The sequence below is a fragment of the Rana temporaria genome, chromosome 4, assembly GCF_905171775.1.
Source record: "Rana temporaria chromosome 4, aRanTem1.1, whole genome shotgun sequence".
Lineage (NCBI taxonomy): Eukaryota > Metazoa > Chordata > Amphibia > Anura > Ranidae > Rana > Rana temporaria.
Window position 1 is genome coordinate 104,184,472 of NC_053492.1, and position 25,590 is coordinate 104,210,061.

At 40.6% G+C, this 25,590-nt stretch overlaps 1 protein-coding gene across 3 annotated transcripts in view; it reads right to left on the bottom strand.

Moving 5' to 3' along the window:
* Positions 1-25,590, bottom strand: part of STAG1 (stromal antigen 1) — a 222,300-nt gene that overhangs the window by 80,392 nt on the left and 116,318 nt on the right. For all 3 annotated transcript variants that reach the window (XM_040348710.1, XM_040348711.1, XM_040348712.1), the window contains 9 exons: positions 25,082-25,202; positions 24,863-24,998; positions 23,657-23,815; positions 21,867-21,963; positions 19,892-19,968; positions 16,199-16,403; positions 7,368-7,519; positions 1,457-1,530; positions 1,028-1,151 (listed from right to left, as the gene is read on the bottom strand). In XM_040348710.1, the coding sequence (XP_040204644.1) occupies positions 1,028-1,151; positions 1,457-1,530; positions 7,368-7,519; positions 16,199-16,403; positions 19,892-19,968; positions 21,867-21,963; positions 23,657-23,815; positions 24,863-24,998; positions 25,082-25,110 (1,053 nt within the window). In that variant the 5' untranslated portion in view covers positions 25,111-25,202. The remainder of the gene's footprint in view (positions 1-1,027; positions 1,152-1,456; positions 1,531-7,367; positions 7,520-16,198; positions 16,404-19,891; positions 19,969-21,866; positions 21,964-23,656; positions 23,816-24,862; positions 24,999-25,081; positions 25,203-25,590) is intronic.

Below are 25,590 nucleotides of genomic sequence, written 5' to 3' on the forward strand. Positions count from 1 at the left end.
CCGTGCCCCCATAGCAAGCCGATTGCTGTGGGCACTAAACAGGAGGGAGGGGCAGGAGCTCCGACCAGGAACCCGGGAGGAGGATCTGGGCTGCTCTGTACAAACCAACTGCACAGAGCAGGTAACTATAACATGTTTTTTTTTTTTCTTCCTTTAAAAATAACAAACAGAAGACTTTAGTATCACTTTAAATCCATTATCGCAAAAGTTCACTTGAAAACCAAGTAGAATTGTCAGTCTGGCTACATAATAGCCCTGTTTCACAAGGGTAACAAGAATCAGCTGCTCTCAAATCTGATAGGGAAAAATACCAACAGTCCTGACAGATTACCAAGGGGGGAAACAAACTGTCTATTTTACAAATTGGTGCATATTTGTACAATATATAGACTACTCAGGATCACTAGCAGTCACTGTCCTCACATACTAGCAATGACTAGAGTTTTCAGTTAAGAAAAATGATTCACACCATGAAGATTTCAGCATAAATATATGTAGAGTGCTCCTTGTGACATTCTCTATTTTATCACAGTGAATGCAGTAAGTGTTGTGCAGCAAACACACTTAGAAGAATAGATTTGATTTCTTTCATGACTTGATTTCTATCACTATCAGTTACATTTGCAGGTTAAAAACCTTGCAAGGAAAAGCACAAAAAAAAAAAAACACATTTAAATGCTTACTTGCAGTATTATTCCGTTCCACGATTTATTATTATTATTTTTACTTGCAATGTGCCTTTGAACTTACCAGAAAATGTGACTACTTTAGCTTAGTCCATTCCTTAACACAAATCCATCCCTCCCTGCAGTCCATAGCCCTCTGTCTTCTAACATCCCATCCATAATAGTGGTGCCTAGCAACAATCTCAGAGGGCATTTAACATGCATTAAACAAGTTAAAGCCACATATAATCTATTGAAAGATTTTTGTTGAAATGAGTAGTCTATTGACCAGGTCTCTTTAAAACTGTGTGCCAAGCTTGTTACAAACAATTTGTCAGTTACATCTTTATTCTAGAACTCACTCGATCATGAAGTGTCCAGCCCACATACTTTAGGTAGCTGTCATTGAGGAAAGCGTCGCTATACATTTTCATCCACACTCCTATTTCCTCAATGCAGATTGCTCGGATCTCAGCAATGGCGTCTCTGAAGAAAGATAAATTTGCAAGGAAAAAACTTGATAAAAAAATGAAAACAAAAAAGTGCATCTAACCAGCATACAGGTCTTTAAAGCTCCTATTGTGGGAGATACATATTGGCTTTTATTTCTTGATGCTTCCTGCAAAAGGTAGTTCTGCTTGTCATCAGACAAGAAACAAGCACACAGTAAATAAAAGTCATGAAGTTAAAGTTTCTCATCTCTTTAGTTGCTCTGAGGCAGTGATTAAATATTTCTCTCATGACAGAGGTACTTTAATGCAATCATACTATCACATTTAACAATGAATTACCTGTATCTGTGAACGAAGATGCCCTTGAAAATGGAATTCATCATATTTTCTATTTCATCCTGGTTTTCCTGAAGCTGTTAAATAAGAGTTTTTAACATGTAAAATAACCTTAAAGTAAAAATGGCCTAGTACAAATAAAACAAATAACCTTGGTCAGGGAGAAGTGCAAAATAGAATTTTGTACTCCACATAGTTACATAGTAGGTGAGGTTGAAAAAAAGACACACGTCCATCAAGTCCAACCTGTGTGATTATATGTCAGTATTACTTTGTATATCCCTGTATGTTGTGGTCGTTCAGGTGCTTATCCAATAGTTTCTTGAACCATCAATGCCCCCTCGCTGAGACCACTGCCTGTGGAAGGGAATTCAACATCCTTGCTTCTCTTACAGTAAAGAACCCTCTACGTAGTTTACGGTTAAACCTCTTTTCTTCTAATTTTAATGAGTGGCCACATGTCTTGTTAAACTCCCTTCTGCAAAAAAGTTATCCTTTCCCTTCCCCCCACTCTCACTGATGGAGTTCTTCCCCCGGCAGCTAGGAGAGTGCCCCAGCTCCAGCAGTGCTGGTCCCTGACTGGTTTTACCAATGTCACTCAATGGAGCGTACTTATTGGGATGCTCCAGCCCTGGATCGGCCTCCCTGGCACTTACCCCTCTACCATTCCTGACTGTCACCTATTCGCTCTTTCCTAGTGCCTGCACCTTTGTCTCCACCCGCCTCTGTGCTGGCCCCAGCGGTGTACGTTCCTGGCTCTCCTTTACTATGGAGAGACAGTTGCTTCCCCAGATTCAGAACCTGGGCTTCCAGGGAAAGAATGTGCTTACATATTGCTCATCAGTATTCGCCCTCAATCGGATGATCAAGGAACGCATGAATGCAGCAAGATATACACAGAGTCACATCTCCACACCCGCCGGGCATTACACTTACTAATTTAATGAGGATTGTGGAGTATACCCTGTCCAAATTACCCAACAACTAGCTTCCTGACACCAATACTCAACATAAGACATTTTTTGGAACCTACTACTACCTACAGAAGGTTTAAACAGAATAACCCCTCCACTATCAGCAAGTCCAAGTTTTGTAGCAAAACAGCGCTGAGAGCATGATCAGAAATAGAGGGGCAGAACCTGTGCACTCCAATGGAAGACTTTCAAAGGGACTCCAACTGAGAGGTGAGCAGCAAACAAACATGTGCTAACAGACCTAATAAAAACAAAAACCAGGGACCACTGGCAACTCCAAGTCTATCTAAGCTGGCACAAGAGAAGGCCTAAATATCTATCTGGCAGAACTTAGAAAACACATGAACAGAGCACCAAGTGGCAGCCTTGAAAATCTGGGAAACTGTACCATGTTGCCAAAAAGCCCAAGAGGCACTCACAGATCTAGTAGAGTACCTGTACTCTGGCAGAATAGGATGAAACCTGATCCTTGAGATCAGAGGCTTTAACAATGGTCTGTTTGAGCTTTCAATAATAGGTGGACCAAGAAGTCAATCTTGGAGGTCGAGACCTCAGTAAAGTGTAATCACTGAGAATAGGCCTACAAAATGGAAAAGCCTTAGAGAATTGGTGCTATGGGAAGAGGATACAAAAATTCCCATGAGGAAAATTGATTTTTTTAGTGGGAATATCTCCCAAGGGCAACTCCTCACTAGAAGATGAATGGGGGTCCCAGGATGTGGGGTTCAGGAAACCCAGGGAAGAAACACAGCTAAGTAGCACAGGAGACATGGTGAGGGGCAGCTGAAGGACATGCCATCCCAAAGAAATCAGCTTGTGAGCTAAAAGTAGTATCCTGAGCAACCAAATGCCATGAGGGCACAAATCCTGAGGATCCATCAGGATGTGCAAATAGGACCTCCCTGGTGAAGGGAGGCAATAACAGTCCTGGCGGATTCTGAGCTTGAATGAGACATTCAGAGATTTGAGATCTAAAATAGGGCAAATACCCTCTTTGGGATTGGGAACCGCAAACAAGTTGGATTAAAACCTTTGAAGCGTTTATTCCACAGGAACTGGGGCAATGATACAATGATCCAGAAGACCTGCTAGTGCTACGTGGAGATCCGCTAATCTGTGCAGACACAGGTAGGTTGGGAGCGAACTGAAGATTGGCCTGTGAGCAAAACTCTAGCAAGCAGCACACTGGAAACCATTTCCTGCACAAAGCATCTGAGGTGCAGGCTGTCTAAGCATCCAAAAATAAGACATCCTCCAAGGAAACTAGCAAAACACTGAAGCATGCTAGTATGACAAGTTATCCTTGATTGGCCTACAATTTAATTTGTTTGCCAGTGTCCAAACTTCCTGTAGGTAGCAGCATAACTCCTGGAGAAGTACATTTTTCCATTGATTGTGGCTCACCAACGTACAAGAATGCCTCCAAAACAAGATTAAGGCTATAAGGATATTTTTACCTTAAAGTGACTGTAAACCCTTTACAAGCACTTTATACTACAGGTAAGCCTATATTAAGGCTTACCTGTAGCTACCCAGGATATCTCCTAAACTTGCACGTTTAGGAGATATCCCCTAATCGGCACATGCGCACTGGGGCAAACGGAAGCAATGACACCCATGTGCCATCGCGTCAGTCCGTGTACCGTTACCGGCGACTCCTGCATGCATGCGTTGGTGTGACATCGTGGCTCCGGCCAATCACAGCACTGGAGCCGCGATACCCAGAAATAAGCGCCGGGAGAGATGTCGGCAGCTGGGGCTTCGATCTGAGGTAATACATAATGAGCTAGTATGCTATGCATACCAGCTCATTATGCCGGTCTTGCAGGTTTTTTTTTCTCATTGTTTTTATTTGGGTTTACAACCACATTAAAGCGTTTGTCACCCAAACAAAAAAAAACAAGATCATGTTTCTTTAAGGCATGAACAGCAGCACAGTGCTTGTGCAGTGCAATTCTTCTCTTCCCAACTGGTAAAAACCTGGTTGATCCTGAAAGTTTGTGAGTCCCCTGCCTCTGCTGACCACGATAATCATTGCTGCTGAGCCTTGATTACCTTGGTCAGTATACACGCCTCTATCGTTCGCAGCTCTGGTCTATCCTGTGACAGTCTGTCTCCCCTCCCTGTAAGCATGAAAGCGTTTCCTCCCCGCCCCTCCACCTCTATTGCGCTGCATAATGCAGCATATATCAGTATCACATGCAGATATGTAGCCATTAACAAAACCAAGCGTTTGTTAGAAAAGAAAGGGCAAAATAGTTTGACACCGTGATTCCCTGAGCTGGCCAGCCCAGATCTATGGGGAGAAGCAGAAGGGGCGGATATTCCCCTCTGCTGGCCGGCTGATGTCACAGGGGAATCTCAGCCCCTCCTGCTTCTCTCAGTATATCGAGACTGACCAGTACAGGGGGATCACATGACCGCACAGCTACATTGTCAGAAACTGTATTAAGCCTTTTAATTTCTAACACATACAGTTTTGTTAATGGCAGCATATCTGCATTAGATACATGTAAAGTCACAGTGACTTTACTAACACTTTAAAGTGGTTGTAAACCCTTACAGTCCACTTTGACCTACAGGTAAGCCTAGATTAAGGCTTGCTTGTAGGTGCAAGAAATATCTTTTTAACCTGCACGGTTAAGGAGATATTTGCAAGAAAGACAGCACTGATGTCTACAGCGCATGTGCACTTATTGTACCGCTAGTGAAGGCGATCATGCCGTCACTGCCTGCTTGCACGCGAATGCGCGGGAGTGACGTCATTGCTGCTTCGGCCAGTCACAGCGCCGGAGCAGCGATATCCCAGAAGTCACTCCGGGTACCATGGCGGCGGTGTCCGTGGACCGATGTGGGGGCTTTGTCGTCATACTAGCTCATTATGCCTTTGTCTTTCAGGTTTTTTTTTTTTTTTCAAGAGAGGGTTTACTTCCTCTTTAACCTAATGCTAAAGGAATGCCATTGCAAAAAAAGTTACCATTGGTCGTTGCTCACTAGTCCTGTATACAGTATGCCACAGCCAAAAAACTTGGAATAGTCAGTCTCATACGGGGGCGAACACAAGTCATCTATAGCCAAGTACTCGCGTTACATGTTATAGTTTGTCATTACCTACAAGTGTTTGTGTGATTTTTTCCCCCCCTCGAGATGTGCCAAAACATAATCACATTATCACGATAAAACAAGCCAGTTTGAAGTCTGTGTACGTCAACAGATAAAAAAAGAAGTTTCCGTTGTATGTACTTCCACTCCTTGTGCATGCAAAACTAAACTAGCTACTGAAAACAAACAAAAGCATTCAGTGACCTGCTGTATTCCAATCAGAAATTTCACTCAGTTTACATTTATCTGAGCTCTGTGTATTACCATGCAGAGTAAGAAAACTATACAAGGGCAACTTCAGGGGAAGTAGATATGTACCTCCTAAAACCTGTGCTGCAATAACTTTTTTCCAGCTTCCTTCATCACTGATCACTTCATCATTCAAACACTCAAGGTAGGTTTACATATAATAGGCGTTTGGAAGAAATGTAGTCATGTATTTTTCTTTTGTGTAGGAGAAAGGAAGGATGATATTTCATCATCACCAGTGAGTGTGTTCTAGAATGATCAGATTTCAGGAAAATGAGGCTGGGTGGACTGGCACCATACAACGTTTGGGTGAAAACCTGAACTACTCAGCAGGTAGAGTATGCATCTCATTATTTAAATTCCATTTTAGCTGGAATATACATTTAATAAGCTTAAGATTGTGTCACATGATTGGTGAAAAAGGTCCTGCATCGTTTGCAAATGTGTACCAATGCAAAGTTCAATAGAGGAAGCAATAAAGCATAACAAATACAATTTATAGCTTTTTTTTCACCATTTTTTTGCCTTGACTGGCCACCCTTGGTTAAACACAGCAGGGAGAAAAACAAAAATGTTTCTGTTAACTGACATGCTACTCTAATTTTACCTGCCTACTTTAGGCCAATGTACTGTGCAGGGCAACCAAAGCTTTGAATGAATAGGGGCTCATTTACACTTGCTATTGGGGGCGATAAAACCCCACAGTTGAGCCGCATTTTTGTCATCCCTCAACTGTTCCCCTATTTTCTGCAGAGACAGTTGCAGGGGTGTACACGGGCAGTAGGCAGGATACTTCGCTTTAAAGCAGGAATTGTATTTCGGGCGTGCTGCATGGAGCTGCGCTGGAACCGCCCTGCAATGTAAGCGATTGTCCTGTATTTAGGAAGTTAAAACTGGCAGTGGGGTGGCAATACAACGTCTCCTCACTACATGTCAAATGCTCTTCAAAGAGAAAAGCAGGTATATGCACATGTTCTGGACCTGATTGGTGATTGATATTGTAAATTCCCATCTGGACCTTCCGGTCAACCCGGAGTTGCTGCCATTAGGGGTGAACGATGATGATCAAAGGCCTAGATGTACCAAACTGTTAATCTTTTACTTGTTGTACTACACTAAGAGAGGTTGTCTTTAAGTGGAATTGCCAGTCTCCTCCTCCACCCCCCCCCCCCCCCCATTGTCTTGTGGTAAAACGCTATAAATGTGGCACTTATGTATAAAATGACATACATCAGCAAAAATTGCCCTAAAAATTTGACAGGGTGTGGCTGCCATGGACGGCATAAGGAAGGATGGTCTTTGTTCCTCCATCTGTGCGGTGCATGTTTGAGCCCCTCTTGTCACACTTCCTATAGGATACTGTAAATGAGTGTTGATGCCCACCATGGGGTATTTGCAATTACTATTTATCTTGAAGGCTAGCTATGGGATCTATGCTTGTTTCCTCCTAGGTCTGTATCAAGTCACTTTGTTATTTTACATGTGGATTTTTATGTGTACCATGGTTTTCCAATAAAAAATGTATTTATTGTTTTAAACAGAGAGCAAAGCAGGTGTAAACAAGACCAAAGTGTGCAGATAAGGCATACCTCTTTTCGTTTTTGTAGAAGCAGCTCAAGCCTCTCGTTTGCTCTTTTGCCAATCATTTTGTTCCGCTCTGCTTCGTACTGCCGCTGAGTGTTATCCTGGTGAATACTCAAGTTAAGGGCAACATTCACTAGTGCGGTCATCAACTTCATTGCTGCAATTTTAGGAAGAAAAACAGTCTTATTTTTATTCCCAGAATTAAAAATTGATGAAGTAGCAATTAAAAGTTTAACATTTCCAGAAAGACTGTGTAACGCAACTGCATGTAAAACACATAAAAATGTATTGTAACAAATTAAAAAATAAGTAGAGAGTAAAGAGGCTCTAAATAATTTATAAAACACTATCCGAGCTATAGAAAGCATTCCTTGCAGAATGTCTGCTTTTTTTTCGAAGGATGAAATATATAGCACCAGTCATCCAACATAATTGGCCTCCTGCTTCCACTGAAGGACACCTCTAGTGCTCTTCGGGCTTCAACTTGTTCAACAAGTTTAAGGTATGGAAAGAGATCCATATTTGTAGATTACTGTTCTAATCATATATGTACATGTAGATAGTATTTTTTAACCACTTAAGACCCAGACCATTACGCAGGTAAAGGACCTGGCCAGTTTTTGCGATTCGTGCAATGTGGCTCCCAAACAAAATCTGCGTCCTTTTTTCCCCACAAATAGAGCTTTCTTTTGATGGTATTTGATCACCTCTGCGGTTTTTATTTTTTGCACTATAAACAAAAATAGAGCGACAATTTTGAACAAAAATCAATATTTTTTACTTTTTGCTATAAAACCCCCAAAAAAGATATAAAAAAAAAAAAATTCTCAGTTTAGGCGGATACGTATTCTACATATTTTTGGTAAAAAAAAAAAAAAAAATTGCAATAAGCGTTTAACGATTGGTTTGCGCAAAATTTATAGCGTTTACAAAATAGGGGATAGTTTTATGGCATTTTTATAAACATTTTATTTATTTTTTACTACTAATGGCGGCGATCAGCGATTTTCTTCGTGACTGCGGCATTATGGTGGACACATCGGACAATTTTGGAACCATTGTCATTTTCACAGCAAAAAGTGCTATAAAAATGCATTGTTTACTGTGAAAATGACAATTGTAGTTTAGGAGTTAACCACTAGGGCGCTGTAGGGGTTATGTGTGACATCATATGTGTTTCTAACTGTAGGGGGGCCGGGGCTGGACGTGTGACGTCACTGATCGCCTTTCCCTATATCAGGGAACAGACGATCAGTGACATTGCCACTGTGAAGAACGGGGAAGGTGTGTTTACACACACACACACACCTCTCCCAGTTCTTCAGCTCCTGTGACCGATCGCGGGGCACCGGCGGCGATCAGGTCACGGAGCTTTGGACTGGGACGCGCGCGAGCCACGGCTAGGCACTTAAATGTGACGTACTATGCCTGTGCCCAGCCGTGCCATTCTGCCGACGCAAATGTGCAGGAGGCGGTCCTTAAATGTTTAAAGAACATATGAAGGCTTTGATTTCTGCTTTACAGCGCTGCAGAAGTCTGTGATTGAATTAAAAACTCACCCTCTATGAGGCTGATATTTTATATCCAGTGTTACACCCACTGTAATGGGTAACCTCTTTACCTCTAGTGGTTTATCCAATACAATATCTACTTTTAATATAATAAAAATCAGAAAAAGCAGGCATGTAAAAAATAGTAAAAATCACTTAAAATGTATGATCACTTAAGATACACACTCTAATATAAGTTTCCTTTCAGGTACTTTAACTTAAAGCGGAGTCCCGGCCACAATTTCACTCTTTATATATAAATACCCCTGTAATACACAAGCTTAATGTATTCTAGTAAAGTTAGTCTGTAAACTAAGGTCCGTTTTGTTAGGTTGTTACAGCATTTAGACACTTTATAAAATAGAAATTGACTGGGGCCATCTTAAGTGTGGGCATCATGAAGCCAGACTGTATGACTTCCTGGATTTCAGCCTTGCAGATCTCGCACATGCTCAGTGCTGCACAAGCAGTGTAATAGGTTTCAGATCAGGTTTCAGCACCTGTACTGTCCAAGTCACATGATTGTTCGAGACTGGGGAGTGCACAGACTCCTGGAAAGTTACACCCTCTACATTCCCAGCAGTCTGTGCGGTGTAGGTTAGGAAGCTTAAGCACCTAGGTGCAGGAAGAGGGAAGATTAACTATTCTGCCTAGCAACAACACTTTGAAGGCATCTAAAAAAAAAAAAAAAAAATCTTAAAGGACTAATGACATTTTTTTTTAAAACTACTGATGTAATGTTATATTTATGGGTGGAACTCCACTTTAATGAAAAGGAAAATGGAAGCATCATACTCATATTCTTAAATTAATGTATTTATTGTAAGCAAAAAACAGCAAATATTGTCAAATTAAAACATCAATATTTTATACAATGTCATGTCTAGCAAGTAGTTAAACAATCCTGCATATTTGTTAATTTACTACAGAACACCACCTCCGAATTATGGCGATACTAATATACTATGAAAAGTACACACATTACAAATATTACACAAACTACTCTGCCAATATGGGATTTTTGTACTCGCCCTAAAATCCTTTTCTTGGGAGTCCATTGAGGGAGACCGAAAACTTTCAGCTTTGGGTTATACTGTCACCCAAGTAGGACTGGACACCAGAAAACAAAAAACTACAGGCTGGCCAAGGATAATCTCTTCTACTACTAGCAAGACACTTTTTTTTAGCAAAACAGTAGCGAGAGCATGATCATAAACAGAGGGCTAAGATTTATGCCTCTTCAATGGAGGAGGAAAAAGATTTTATGGTACAAAAATCTTTTTTTTCTTGTCCATTAAGGGACACAGGAATATTTCACATTCAGGGATCCTGAGGGATAGGCAGAACCAGGTGACAGTCTCATAAGTATGGTAATATGGCACACCTCTGGTGGGGATGCCCCAAGGTTAAGAGGTATTGGGAAAAAATATTGGTCTGCGTGGAAGAGATCACGAAGAAAAAGATCAAGATGGACCCATGGGTCGTCCTATTTCATGGGGGGGAAGAAGGCATAAAAAGTTATGGGAAAACACTTGTACCACATTTACTCAATGCCGCCAAGAGACTTATCCCAAGGAGGTGGCAAGAGGTGGAGTGCCCCTTAATTTGGGAATGGGTAGATGCGGTTGAAGAAACTTATAAATGGAAGAACTGAAAGAGGGCTTAGAGGGTAACATTTTACAAACCACGAAATGGGATAACTGGAGGACCTTTAAGAAATCATGGAGTTACGCAGAAAATTTAAGAGAAGATACTTAAGACATATTAGCAGAAAATTAGAGCGAATTAGAGGTATAAGAGATTGTTTTTGGTGAGATAGGGGGGAGGGAGGGAGGGGTAGGATAAGGGGGCGAATATGTAACTGTAAACTTTTATGCTTTTTCAAGCAAAAGGAGATATAATTAACAATATCCTTTAAAAAAAGGAAAAGGGAAAAAAAAAAAACACAAGAAGAAGCGACACTAATGATGCAAAACCAATATAGAGATGCAATGGGCTGGTACGCAGAACATGAGCATATAACGGTCACTCTATGAGGTTGAGTCTGAAGTGTGACGACAAAAAAAAAAAAAAAGTATGGTAGAGCTTGAGTTAGAAAAGACCAAGAAAGCACTCAGATCTAGCATAGTGCCTTGGTAGGAAAGGGTGGGACCTGATATCCTAGACCTATAGCATGTATGATGGTCTCAAGTATCAGGATGGAAAAATGCTGGTGAAACCTTATCAGGACCATCAGAAATGACAAAAAGCGAATCAGATTTCTAAAAAAAAAAAAAAAAAGCAGTGGTCGACGACAGGCTTTCACAGTCTGAACCACATGCAGTCAGTGAAGGAAAATGTCCTATAGGTTAGCGAGACAGAGAATTAGAAGAAAAGTGCTGTGCTTGAAGTCAAAAGCAGAAACTATTTTAGGCAAGAAGGATGTCCGGGGCTTCAACATAACCTTGTCGCTATGCAAAACCAGAACCCTTTCTTGAAGGAGAAGGCCATCCGTTCAGACAACTACCCTGATGGCTATAAGGAAAACTACCTTATGAGTAAGAGTAGAATGAGGAGTGTCTATAATGAGTTCAAAAAGCAATTTAAGAATAGCAGAGAGAAACAGATTCAGTTCCAATGGAGTCAGAGAAATGAATAGGGTGGTGATCAAAGAGTGAGATGTCAACGTTATGTCCTGCCGTCATCAAGACTGATGCAAGGCCCATAGCCCTGCAATAGATATGGTGAAGCCAAAGACAGTGCCACCTGTCGGGGGAGCCATATCAGGTAAGTAAAAGGGCCCTAGACAAGCAGTTAACCCTTGCATTTTTTGACCATCCCAAAGCAAGGGAACATTTTAAAGTTTCTCAGAGTTGGGCATTAAACAATTACTTCAGTCAGTCACAGGCAGGAGCGGGTGAAGAGCATGGCCCGACAAGGAGACCAGTTCTAGAGAGGACTTTAAATCTCTTATCAGCTGGGTCATTAGTAGTAGTAAATAAGTAGTAGTAAATGCTACCGACTTATTTACATTTTTTTAAATAGGCTGCTGCAGGTTTATGCCATAATGCGCTAGTATGCACCCCATACTAGCACATATGGACAGGACTTGCCTTTTTTATGGAGCTATCCAGAGCCGAGTCGTTACCTCTCCTAGCGCTTCCATCTTCACTCCGTCTTCCTTTTGGGTTTGCTTTCGCCAGTCGTTTGAATGGCCTAGCCATGATGGTGTCCCATGCATGCTGGAATGTGCAATGTGAAGATCTCCTAAACGGCAGTGGTTTATTTAGGTTTTGTGCTGCTCTAGGCCTGACTAAACTCGTGCACTCCCCAATTTAAATATGACAGACCCCTTCCTGTCAAGGTCAAACCATGTCCTGTTTAAGACCCAACCTGTCACCTGTAAACCACACCCCTTCCTCTTTAGACTTCTTTTCCTCTTATAGCTCCACCTCCAGTCTATTGGAATGCAAAATCTGCATGAAGCACAGGTAAATGCAGGTCAGGAGGAGGTCAAGTGCACCTGTCAATGGATTCTGAATGATCACTGAAACATCTCAAACTGATGTCAAAACAAATGAAAGTGCCAAGTGATAACAAAGGCACTTCCAGTGGTGGGGATGCTCATATTCACCTGAAAAAATACCCCAAAATGACATCACATTCAGCCAGCAGATAGGGTTGGGCTAACTCCATATTTGAGGATTATTGGACATGCAATGCTGATCTGACCACACATTGGGGATGGGGTTCTGCCCAATAATGGTGGTTATATAAAATTCAGAAACAAGTTTCATAGTCAAAGATAACCCCAACATATATTTTTGCTGCCCCCTTGCAAAGTGCCGCCCTAGGTCAAGATACAGCATTGCTAAATGGTGCAGGTTTAGGACATATTTATGATACCCACAGACAGGTATAGAAATCTTATAAGTACAAGTTTTAAGTTCTAGTTTACCACCACTTTAAAGGCAAATGCATTCTCTACCAATATGATAATCACTTTGTTCATGCAGGACACAGTGGGGGCAGACCACTATTGTACCAAATCCTTCTAAAACCGGTACAAAACTAAGGATTCCTGACTGAAGACATTGGCTGCAGGAGAAATGCTGAAAGCAGCCCCAAAGTCGATTGAGTGTGAACTGGGCACACACCTGTCAGAGGTACTGAAAAAAAAAAAAAAAAATTGTGTATGTATATATATATATATATATATATATATATATATATATATATATATATATATATATATATATATATATATATATATATATAATCTCCCCCCCCTTTTCCTCAAAACCCAGAATGTTCCATACATTCATATTCCACTCGAGGTGAAATACAAACAGATGAAAAACCCCAGTGTCTTCTGCACTGTTGGTCTGAATGCCAATAAATCTTTTTGTAAAAGAAAAACCCCAGTGTCATTTATGGATAGCTGCAGTGATAAACTTAGTTGTAAATGAAGGAAGATAGGATATAAAATACACAGACTGTGAAACCAGTGGAAATTGCAGGGGTTGTCTGTTCTTCTGTCACCCTTATTAGCCATAATGTCACATTAAAATAAAGTGCAATATAAAAAAAATAAAAAAAATGTAAAATAACTTTGCAATGATTTACAATAAACCCATATTTTTTGGTCTAAGGTCTGTTCTAAAAAAGAAATTTTCTGCAAGATAACAAAAATAACGTTTTTCCTTAAAAAATATATTAAAAAATGTATTTCTGAATAAATAGGTTCAAAGCAGCAAAGTAAAATTCACTCTGGTGCATAGATGGTGTAACAGGTGGGAGAGCTGAAGTAGTTAAATGCATTAAAATCTACAATATCGAAGTTCTAAAGTTTACCAGTGTGGGGCAGTAGTATAAAGATATTCATAGCTATAATCTGCCCCTGACACAGAGCTGACTGAACATGAAAACAAACAGCGATGCAAGGAGGCACTGTAGAATACATTACAGTGGAAAAGCTGCATACTTCGGTATCCCCTTCAAACTCAACAGTAACTTGCATAATAAGCTAGAGTAAAAGTAAAAAAATACAGAACAAGTATTTGCCATTTAAAATAATGGCTGTAGCTTACCCAAAATACTTTAAGTACTGTAAGGAAAAAAGTACTAGGAAAATTATTTATCGCAGGCATGCTTATAGTTTTAAAAAAAACTTTAGCATGCTTAAACATTGGTAAATTAGACGTTGCATCACTCACTTAACGGATACTTTCACCTTATAAAAAAAATAAAAGCACATCTTTTTGCAGATTAAAAAAAAAAAAAAAAGTGCACTTTTTTTTACACTTGGAGCCTAGAAAAAAATGCACCCGCGATCAGCAGATTGCGGGTGCCATGCAGGACCATGGTAGTTCATTGAAACTACAAGCCGAAAAGGACTGACTTGGTCAAAGCCCTACACGGTCTAGATTTTATTTTTTCAAACAGTGAGAGTGGGTGCCCACAGAAGACGTCCGCCCCGATCACTGGGGAGACGGAGAGAGGCTACAGCTGCTGGAACATATTACATGTTCCAAAAGAAGAACTTAAGATTTTTTTTTTTCCTTCTAATTTTTAAAGATGAACTGTAGTCCCAGACAGAACCCACCATCACAATCATAGATTAAGGAATCAAATTCTAACTATTTAGCAGCGATGAACTTTTCGGAAGAGTCTGATACTGTTTACAGAGAAAATTATTCTACTACAAACAGTCGAATTAGAGAACAGCTGCATAAAGTGTGATGAAAGCCGACCACAGACGGATCGACGTTGGACAGGTTCAGCAGGAACCGTCCACATTTTGATCCATCTATGGGCAGGCTGGTTTTACTGAAGTCGATCGATTTCTGTACAACCAGCCCATCTGTTTTATTTTGTGCAAAACTATGACCGCCGGCCATGCGCAATCGCAGGCACAGGGATTTGTGTAAACACACAAACCCCGGATTCTGCCAGGAGAGGAGAGACAGATAGTCTGTTCACACCACCATACAGTAAAACACACTGAGGGAACACATTTAACCCCTTCCCTACCAGTGATATTTACACAGTACTCTGTGCATTGTTTTATAGCACTGATCGCTGTATAGATGTCAATGGTCCCAAAATATGTCAAACTCTCCGCAAACTCTCCGCAGCAGTCCCGATAAAAATCGATGATCACCGCCATTACTAGTATAAAAAAAAAATGTTAATGCCATAAAGATTTATGGCATTAACATTTTTTTTAGATATCCCCTATTTTGTAGATGCTATAACTTTTGCGCAAACTACCAAAATACACCATTTACGTCCATTGTCTGGGTATCACGTCGCATGACCACGCAATGGTCAGTTAAAAACGACGCAGTGCAGTGTCGCAAAAAATGGCCTGTCATTAAGGGGGAAAATCCTTCCAGGGCTGAAGTGGTTAATTTTGACAGTGTGGCAACCCTTCTGCTGTCAGAAAATAGCACTGCAGGAGAGATTCCCACCATCAATACAGTTTACGGGCAATCATGCAATTTGCTTTCCTTCAACCTGTAGTTGAAGTAAAGAAGATTGCATAATCTGTGGCTTACTTTAGTCATACTAATATGAATTCTGTCACTTGGGTTACTGCATTATGAACAAAAATGTGGACCCATTCGCCCCATTCACTAGGAGAAGAAGACGAAGAAAACATGCTGCGGTGCCGAAGAGGCAGATTACGGACTTCCGCATAGCAACAGGTATTTCGGGTGAGTATAATTTTTTTTTTTTTCACTTTTTTTTTATTTAATTTTTTTAGGACTTTTGGCCAAATGTTGTTTTCCTGGGTGGAACTCCGCTTTAACTCTGCCCAAGAAAAATTGTTTTTTTTGTAACATTTATAAATAAAAATACTTTAGACCATAATTTTTTTGAAAATGACAGTTTGCCCACAAGTTTTATAGCAAACATACACAGTTTGTACGTTCCTTTCCCCCATCGTTTCCCACTGTTGGAGCCCTTAGGACCTCCAGTGTAAGTCTAATTTCTCCAAAACAATTATCGAAATTTGCTCAAGGCTGGATTGCTTTCTCAGACCAAGGATTGGCTGCTCAAGAACTGTATTGTGTCAGACACAGTGTGCTTATTTTTCCCCCTTAAAAAGAAAACCTATTTCTGCAGAGTGTTTTTGCTGATCGTCATGATCTATCCCCCCAAACTGCCTCTGAAGGGAAACCTGAAGGGTATTTAAAAATCATCATTAAAATAAAAAACACTAGTTAAAAAAACTATAATAGAGAAGCCAGGATCCCTCTGCCGTTTATAAGCACAGGTAGAATTGCAACAAAAACATTTACCTGCAAGTGTGCTTGTATGCCTGAAAGCTCGGACCTGGGAGTCAGAGAGGCCAGTCAGCAGTGAAATAACAGTGTCCATCATATACTCATCATAGATGATGCTGTATTGGCACTGTCGGATCAGAACACCAATAAACTCACAGAAGTTGCTGCGAAATTTCTTCCAGTGTGGTCCAGGCATTGTTAAAGGATAATCTCCACTATCCTAAAAAAGGAAATTTGTGAAATGAAGGGAAAATAGAAAAGCCAATCAAACAGTACCCATTAAATATTTTAAATTATCAGTTGGGACATGTCAAGTTATAACATTTTCTATTAAGCTCTTATTCTACTTCATTCAATATGTGTTTTGTCTGTGCCTCCGCTGGAGAGATTTCATGTCCTCACAGGAAGTGAGAGAATATAAGCAATGTGAACACATGGCATTAAAGCCAAACTCCAGTCTTTCCTTCAGTACTGCACAATAGTACAGGCTCCTGTCCTGTACTAAAAATGCTTAGTCCGATTCCAAGTATAGTGTGAGCTTTTCAAAGCAATTTCCCTTAGAAGTGGAAGTCAGAGAGAGTTCACCTCATTTGCTACCTGGAATAAATCCATGATCTAGCCCGGGGAAAACATCTGACACTCTAGCTTTGGTAAAACACAAATCCCATCATGCATCTGCTTCTGGGAGTCATGTCTGCCACTATCAGATTCTTGTGACTTGTAGTTTGAGACAGCTAGAGTGCTGAAGGTTGCCCACACCTAAATCGGCCCTTTCCTGACCAGATTTAATGTCCCTGGCCAGCGCCTGTCATTGGATTAAAGTTATTTCAATCATAGAGGCTTAGAATCATATGTGGGGGCGTTATCTAGGGTGGTCCGCCTGGAAACTCCCACTCTTCCAGACTGATACCCACCCATGAAGACAATATCCATTTGCATAACTCCTACAAGGGGCCAGCCTATTGCTTGCATCAGGGCTGAGGGCTCTTGAGCCACACTGAGGCAGCGTGTTGGGATGTTTTCAGAAAGCTATGTACAGCAACTTGCTGGCCCTTCCCACCAGCCACGATCTTCCTGCATTGCACAGAGACCTAGTGATAACATGACTGCATCTAAAAAAGGTAATGAAAACAGAATAGTCTTATTTAAAAAAAATCATTAGCATGTTAATAAGGGGGAAGGGAGTAACCGGAAAAGACAAAATATACACAGATTTAACGACAGCTTTGAAAAACATTAGAGAGGCCCTAATCTGTTTTCCCCTCTAAGATTAAATTGGTTTTGTCTGAAGTTCGGCCAGCTCACAATTTGTAATGAAAACATCTTGGCCATTCTGAAGCACTTTGAATGTGTGTGTATATATATATTACACATACATACCATATACACACACACACACACTGTTTCTGTACATGCCAAATATGCTGCGGAAATCTCAATCCACTGAGTCTGGCTGCAAACATTTTAACTGTGGGCAGCTGAAGCTGCTGTTCACTTCCTGGATTTACAGACACACAAGAGGCACACCTCCGCAGCTCTCATTGGCCCTCTTATAACTCATCCCCCTCCCTTCCTGGCAAACGCTCACCAGAGTAGAGAGAGAACGGTGCAAGACATGAAAGAGGGAGTGGGCTGTAGAAGATATTTACTGTCCAAGTTTTACTATCCAAACTATCCAAGGGCAGAAAATGTAATAGATGGAAAGATGAAAAAATTACTGAAGTTCTGGAGAAGCAAAGATTTGTCTGTAAAATGCATTAGTATGTGGGGCTTCCAACCATTATTGTGAATGTGCCTCTTCAAAGCTACAAATAGAACATTGTATTATAATGAGAGTAATCAAAGTGACACTATCTGGTAGTGTAATTGAAGACCAATTAGAGTGGGGAAGAGCATTTCTGCCAGGACTAAATTTTTCTTTTGAGGCCATTGTGGGAATTTTTCTTCACTTCCTCTTAATTTGACACACCAAAAAGAAACAGGGGTACCTTTATAGCTGCATAGGAAGACATGGATAGCAATAAAAACACTACCTACATCATCACATACCTACTAGTCATCATTTTACCAAATGGGTAAAATCCTCCCCTCAAAAATCCTTTTCTTAGAGAGCATTGAACACAGGAAGTCTTATGCCAATTTCACACTAGCGGACAGTTCAGGTTTTCTGGCAAACCCTTCAGATTTCTGTACGGAGGAGCGGGTGTAAACGGACATGTCTGTCCGTTTACAACCGCCGACATCCAATCTGATAAAAACAGACCGATGGGGATCCATTCTCCATCCATCTGGCAGATCGGTTGGGATGCCAGTCAGGTGTAAATGGACAGGCAGTCTGTTAACATCAGTCTGCCCATAGAGGACAGCAGGCTGTGTCTGCTCTGCATAAGCCGAGTGGACACCGACCAGCCATAAGTCTGCTTAGATTCCTCGCTGAGCAGGCGGACTCCAAAAGAGCCCGCCCAGTCTGGAAGGGGCCTTAGACATTTGGGTTTTATTGCTGCCTACAAGAGCAACAAATAACCCCAGGGAATAACCCTTCTTACTACCAGCAAAGCAGTAACAGCACAATCAAACACAGAGGTGTAGATCCTGTTCCCCTCAATCGACTCCAAGAAAAAGATTTTACAGTGAGTAAAAAAACTTTCCTCTTAAGGCCTTCAAACCAATATATTTATCTGTTATGCTAGTACAAAGAATAAAGCTGAACTGCTGCATATAGGGAAGGAGAGCGGAGGACGTGCAGTAGCTTAAGATACAAGAAAAATGGAACAAAGTTATACATTGTCCTATACTGGACTCTAAAAACCTGTAAAAATATAAGAACCTCTTAAAGTAACATGCATTAAAATGAACTCCAGCAACACTTTTTTGTTCTGGATAAAAAAAAAAGGACGGGTTATTAAGCCTATCAGATTTTTCGTTTTAGCTGTGTCCCCAACTTGCATGCAGTTTTAACTCTTAAATGCTCTATTAAAAGTAATTTTCATTGCTCTGTGTCCCTTCAGTTTTAACCATGTAAAACCTATTTTTTTATTGGCAAGTTTGAAAGTGTGCTGGCGTCCACAAAGAAAGACAATATAAATCTCTCCTCAGTGGGTACAATAACCACTATATAACATGACAGGGGTTCCTATACTATAATTAAAGTACCCCAGCCTCACCTGTTTCTGTCCCACCTGCTGTTGCTTGGTGGTGGAATAAAATGTTCTGTAAATGTTTCCCCGTCCCACTATGTGCCTCAGAATTTGCACTGAAGGGTATTGCAGCTGGCACATTGTGTCTGCAAAAACCACATACTCCAGCAAGTCCCTTTTACTGTCCTGACCTTTAGACACCTCCAGGGCTTGTCAGTCTTCATTTCAGAAAATGTAGGCCCATTGTAAACTCACCATTGACACCAGTCTAGGCCAGCAACACACTTAACTCAAGAGCAGCCACTTTTTCCAGCATGGCCACATTTCTAAGATCTGGATGCTTGGCACTTCAACCAAATTATCCAGATATTGCCTTCAACAAATTGTTGCATAACATTATACCCTGAAAATCAGTTATAACATTTTACTTTTGCTGAAAATTTTAAAATTAAAAAGAAAAAAAAGAGGAGAGTAATGTTAGAAACATATACAATATTCATTATAGGACTGATACTAGAAGTAGTAAAACTGAAGATATTCTAAGGTATATACGGCTGCCATTGCGTCATACCTCATCAAACTCCTCAGTCATTTTCCTGATGATCTCCGCATTCTGCATATTTCGAAACATCTCAATTCTTACAGTACCTGCACAGAACATTTACAAGTGATCAAGTATCATCAAAAGAAACAAGGCAGATGGGTTAACTTTATGTTCATTTATATTTGGGTTATTTCCTGGACTAGGTGTGACTAGAATACCCATACCAATCTTCACAAAGGCTAGCTGTACAAGTCATTTTTATTATACAGACTCCCTGACACTCATCTTTACTTGTAAGAATAAGGAGTATATGACAGCATACATCAAATGCCTATGTGGTTTGATTTGCATGTTGCTCCTATTCTTTTATGACGACACAACACCAATCAGCAGATGTCACGCAGTCCTTAAAGTGGTAGTAAACTCAACATTATGACTTTCCTCCATTAAAATCCTTTATACACCATGTACATGGTGCCGTTTTTTAATTCTAACCTTTGCGGTTCTGTAGAAATCGAGCCAGGTGCAATTACAAAAAGTCACATATGAACATTTGAGGTGATTCACAGCATGCTCTGTGTGCCTACTCCAGGGGATGCCGTGCCCAAGTCATCCACTCTATGTTGCACTGCATTCCCATGAGAGTACGGCCCCATACACAGCTTCCTGAAACACTCCAATGTGCATGCACAAGATTATGGCCATTACTACAAGAAAAGGCAGAAGTTACATACAGGATAAATGCGGAAAACAGAAAACATGGCGTCAGTTTCGCATGAGAAGCATAGAAAAAATAAATAAAAATAAACTGTCTACAACAAAGAAAGAAAAAACAGAGGGAGATAAATATTGAGGTGGAATGGTGTAAAATGTATTTGGCTGTATTGAATTGCAAGAATTGAAGGTTTACTACCACTTTAAAAGGATAAGTTCACCTTTGGCAACATGTTAAATGTAACATGCATATTTAGGGTGTAAAATTAAACATGTTACCAAATAGCATCTGCCTGCATCCCCCTGACCCTCTGCACCCACTGTCACGATTTTAAAGACCCAGTGGTAAGGGGGCTCCATTCACAGTGATCTGTGAATGACTGAACTACAACTACTGTCTGCCACTGTGACAGACAGATTGTAGTTCTCAATGAACTGCGAGGGCGTTGGTAAGCACTTTTGTAGTTAATCTTCCTGCTCTCCAGTAACTTTCTGCCTGAATGTGGGGTACGGGCAGATAGCTATACTGAAAGCATACAGGAGCCTGACATTGCACCTGTGATCTGCTGATGATTGCAGGTGCAATGCTCAGCAGGCTCCAGGTAAAAAAAAAAAAAAAACATTTTGTTAGCTGGAAAAATATGTGCATTTTGTTTCTTTAACCAATTCTGACAAAACATTTGCGGTATGCTTCATTCAGGTGACTCAGAAGCATTGAAGCTGGACACAGCCAGGAAACTAGCAGTCTCAGGCCAGAAGCAGCCCCATTTTTCTCCTATGACATATACATATTGTGCTGAATAATATCTGAAAGTCGGTATGATGATCTTTGAAAGTTCTATTCATGTAAACAAACAGAAGTAATTTTAGGACAACCAAACTCGTAACTGGTGATGATTCAAACAAACTCAATTGAGAACTTCCACACATGGTTATACACCAATTCAAGGTCCTTATCACATTCAGTCATCACCACCTGCCCCTATGGCATAGCTATCTCACTTACCAAATATCTCTATTCTGTCTTTGGTAAGTTGCTGCCTTTTAGTAGCAGGACTGTTCCTGTGAAACTGCCCTAAAGCAAGTTAAATGCTTTACAATAGCTTTGCAAAGTGCCTTATCAATGCTTGTGAGGTTTTTCAGACTAGCTCTTACTAACCAAGACTACCAAGTATTTGTGTGTACATTTTATGGCAATATCTGATCAATCAGGAAAAATAGGTTTGTGCATATTCTTTACATGGGAAGACCAAGTTTAAGCCAACAAGGGAACACCGCTTCAAGTTACCTTTGCATCCTGAACACTGGATGAAGAAATTAATCAAGTCCAGAAGAGCCAAGTCTCTGTCCTGTTTATACGACTCAATCCAGTCATCTACTACAGACTATGAAAGAGATAATAGTTATTTAATAGTCCACAACAAGCATAACAAGCTACATGCACAGCAGTGCACATTTATATCATAAGCCACTCAAACTTTCTCCCAAATAGTGAACTCCCTCAAAACAACCTTCAAATCCCCATATTAAAAAAAAAAAAAAAAAAACGCAAGAATTAAAAAAAAAAAAAAAACAAGCAAATCACATATAAGCAATGGACCCCAAAACTGGGGCCCTTTGCTTGCATTTTACTGGCCCTTGTGGCGAAATTCCTCCCACTGACATTAATAGCAGCATTATTGGGATGCTCTTTTCCCCACTGACACCAACAATGGGACATTATTCCTTCCTCTCCCCGACACTGGCAATGGTGCACTATTCCTCCCCTCTGACCCCAACCATAGCATCTCCATTTCTAGGTAGGACTGTCCAATTACTGTCTGAGCTGTCCAAACATCTCCACCCCTCTTCTCACTATAGGGCATTTTATGTCTCTACCGAGGGAGGAGCTATGGGAAATACTACAGAATGTTTGCCAACATTAAATCAAGATAAAAGTTATTGGATTTATACACAAGTAAAACTTTTACAGGTAAATAATGTGCATAAAACACACATAGAATCTTATGTAAAGATTGTGGTTTAAATGAATGGCCTGACAACAGGATCTATTTAAAGGCACTAAACTGGCTTGGTATATACAAAACAAGATTATTCTATGTGTGCACTGCTTTATGCACAAAGACACACACTGGTAAGTTAACCAATTCACATGTAAAGGAAAACGATGTTCATGAACATAAAAAGAAAACAAGGATGTGCTTCCACACTTCGTTTTCTCTTGGTTGCCATACAAAATACCACTATACCTGATGGGACTACCAATGAAGTCCACCAATGGAGCTTCTTGTGATGGTGTGGCAATTATGCTGCACTGCTGAATTGAGAGCAGCATGGTCACACTCCTTTAAGCTGTATCCTGACTGCAGTACAATTGAATGAATTTTTATTTTAGAATTGTTACTGTCGATTCAGAAGCCTGTAGCTCGTCAATCGGCACCTGGACACACCCAGTTCTGCCCACTGCTATCTGGATTACCAGCACTGCCTCTGTTGCTCAAACCCTCCCACTGCGAGCTGCAGTGTCTGGGAAGAAAGTGTGCAAGGCACAATAGGATTTGACATTGTCAGGAAAGGTCAAGGGAGTTTTTTTGTGAGGGTTGTGCACCACATAGTAACTGGATTAAGGACTTAAGACTCATGTCCGTCTTCACATTTATAACAGTGCTAGGTACACTAAACCATAGGCTTCTTTGAAGAGCAGGAACTGATGTGACTAATCTAAGTTTGTGCTAAAGCAGGGGTCTCAACTTTCTTAACAAAGGGCCAGTTTGCGGTCTTCCAGAATTTAGGGGGGCCGGACTGTGGCAAGTGGGAATAAAAAATGCCTTATCATTGGTTTTAGTGGGAGGAATAGTGCCATATTGCTGGGTATAATATTGCCCCATTGTTATCAGTGGGAGGAATAGCACCCCACCATTGGTAGCAGTGGGAGGAATAGTCATAGGTGTCAGTTGTGGATGGAATAGTGCCCCAAGGGTCGGACAAAGGCAAGCAATGGGTATGTAAAAAATGTTAAAAGGCTAGATGCAAAAAAGAAAACACAACATGTACAGCGATTTTGTGTGCTGCGATTACCTGCATGGCACTCTTTCCCATCTTAACCACTTCAAATAAGGTGACTGGATCGCCCTCGCCATTTTGCTGAGGATGACCATTTGCCCTGCCCCGACCTCTTGCGCCTGGCTCTCCACGGCTCCTCTCACCAGGTGTTTTGCGTGGTTTTTTAATGGCAGACTGCATTAGAGAAAAAAGTATTAAGTGTTAAACTCCAACATACCTGAAGCACACAATATAAAAACGCTATAATATTTTGCTACAAGCCATTAAAGCCGGGCTGAAGTTAAAAGCAGAAATCAATAAACCCACCAAATTCACTGCAACATAATTTCTTTATCTGATAACATTTAATCGAATATTTTTTAATTGCTTGGTAGACAGCAATAAATGAAATTGTGGATGAGCCAAACACGGTTTAAAACAGCAGCTCACTTTATCAGACTATAGATCTCAGGGTTTAGACCCTAGTCACACACATTTTCTGCATGTTTCCTTATGTCCGACTACACGCAAGTTTTTTGCCCCATAGGCAATGCAACCACCTGTAAACACAAAAGATGAACATTTTCACACCTGAGGCTGGGTTCACACTACTACACTACTTTCATCCTACTTTGCTCTGTGTTCAATGTTTCCCTATGAGAGCGTCTTGTAGCGTCCTACACAAGTCGGTCCGACTTTGAAAATGCTCCCTGTACTACTTTTGGTCCTACATTGATCCTACTTCAGGTCCATTGAATATCATTGAAGTCGGACCAAAGTAGTATCCTGTTCATGAAAGTAGGATGGATGTAGGACCAATGTAGGATAAATGTAGGACCAATGTAGCAGAGCAAAGTAGGATGAAAGTAGTGTAGTAGTGTGAACCCAGCCTAAAGGAATTTCCTTCAGAAAAAAAATTAAAAAAATAAATAAAAAAAACTGCTCTCCTCACCTTAGACCTCTAAGGGAATTTTTTTTTAGAAATAACATAAAACTTAGAACACTTACAAAAATACCTTTAAAAAAAAAAAAAAAAAAAAAAAAAATTGAGGAATACACTCTTCTCATATGTAAATGCAGAATTAGTCATATTATTCATCACTTTGGATAGAACGTCACGCTATGTGATAAATAATGCGGCTAAAAATTTATCAGGATAAATGGATTAAAATTGACTATATATTTGACAGAAGGGTATACTTTGTTTTAATTGGATGGCACTGCTTGCCAATGAACACATACTGGTGGTCTTCCAGGACGGCCTCTTTTTCTTTTGCCTTTTACTTCCACCATGTCATCCGTAATATCAGAACTCATTTCACTGGCAACTGCAGACATGTCAGTGTGTACTGGTGCACCGGTGTCATTGGTGGAATCCCTAGAACAGAGTAAGATGATATACATATTTTTAGACAATATTACGCCATGATCAATGTCTGCAAAAGTTAGTTATGCACTTACTGCAACACGGAGAGTTCCGAAGTGATCATCTTGAGTTTCTATGGAGGACAGCAAAGGTTCAATGGAAAGGGTGGTTTAAAGCTTGCTGCAGGCTCTTGTCAGAACTGGATCATCGTTCAACCTAAGAACAAAAGAAAATACAACATGAAGCACTGAATCGCATTAAATATGCCCAGTAAGACAGAATAAAGGCGTATAAGAACTTAAGAACTAAAACCAGTTGCTGTATTTAGATCCCCTTCCCCTCCAACTACTGGACTAACTTCCTAGATTCCAATCCCTAAGGCAGGGTTTGACAAATTTGCTTGGAGTCTAGGAGCCAGCTAAAAAAAGTTAGGAGCCAGAAAACGTGCCGCGTCCCACCAAGCTTGCGCGCAGAAGCGAACACCCCTGGACCCCTTTACATTGCACAGCACCTCTAGACCCCTTTGCATTTTACAGCACCCTGCACCTCCGGACCCCTTTACATTACACAGCACCCTGCACCTCTGGACCCCTTTACATTACAC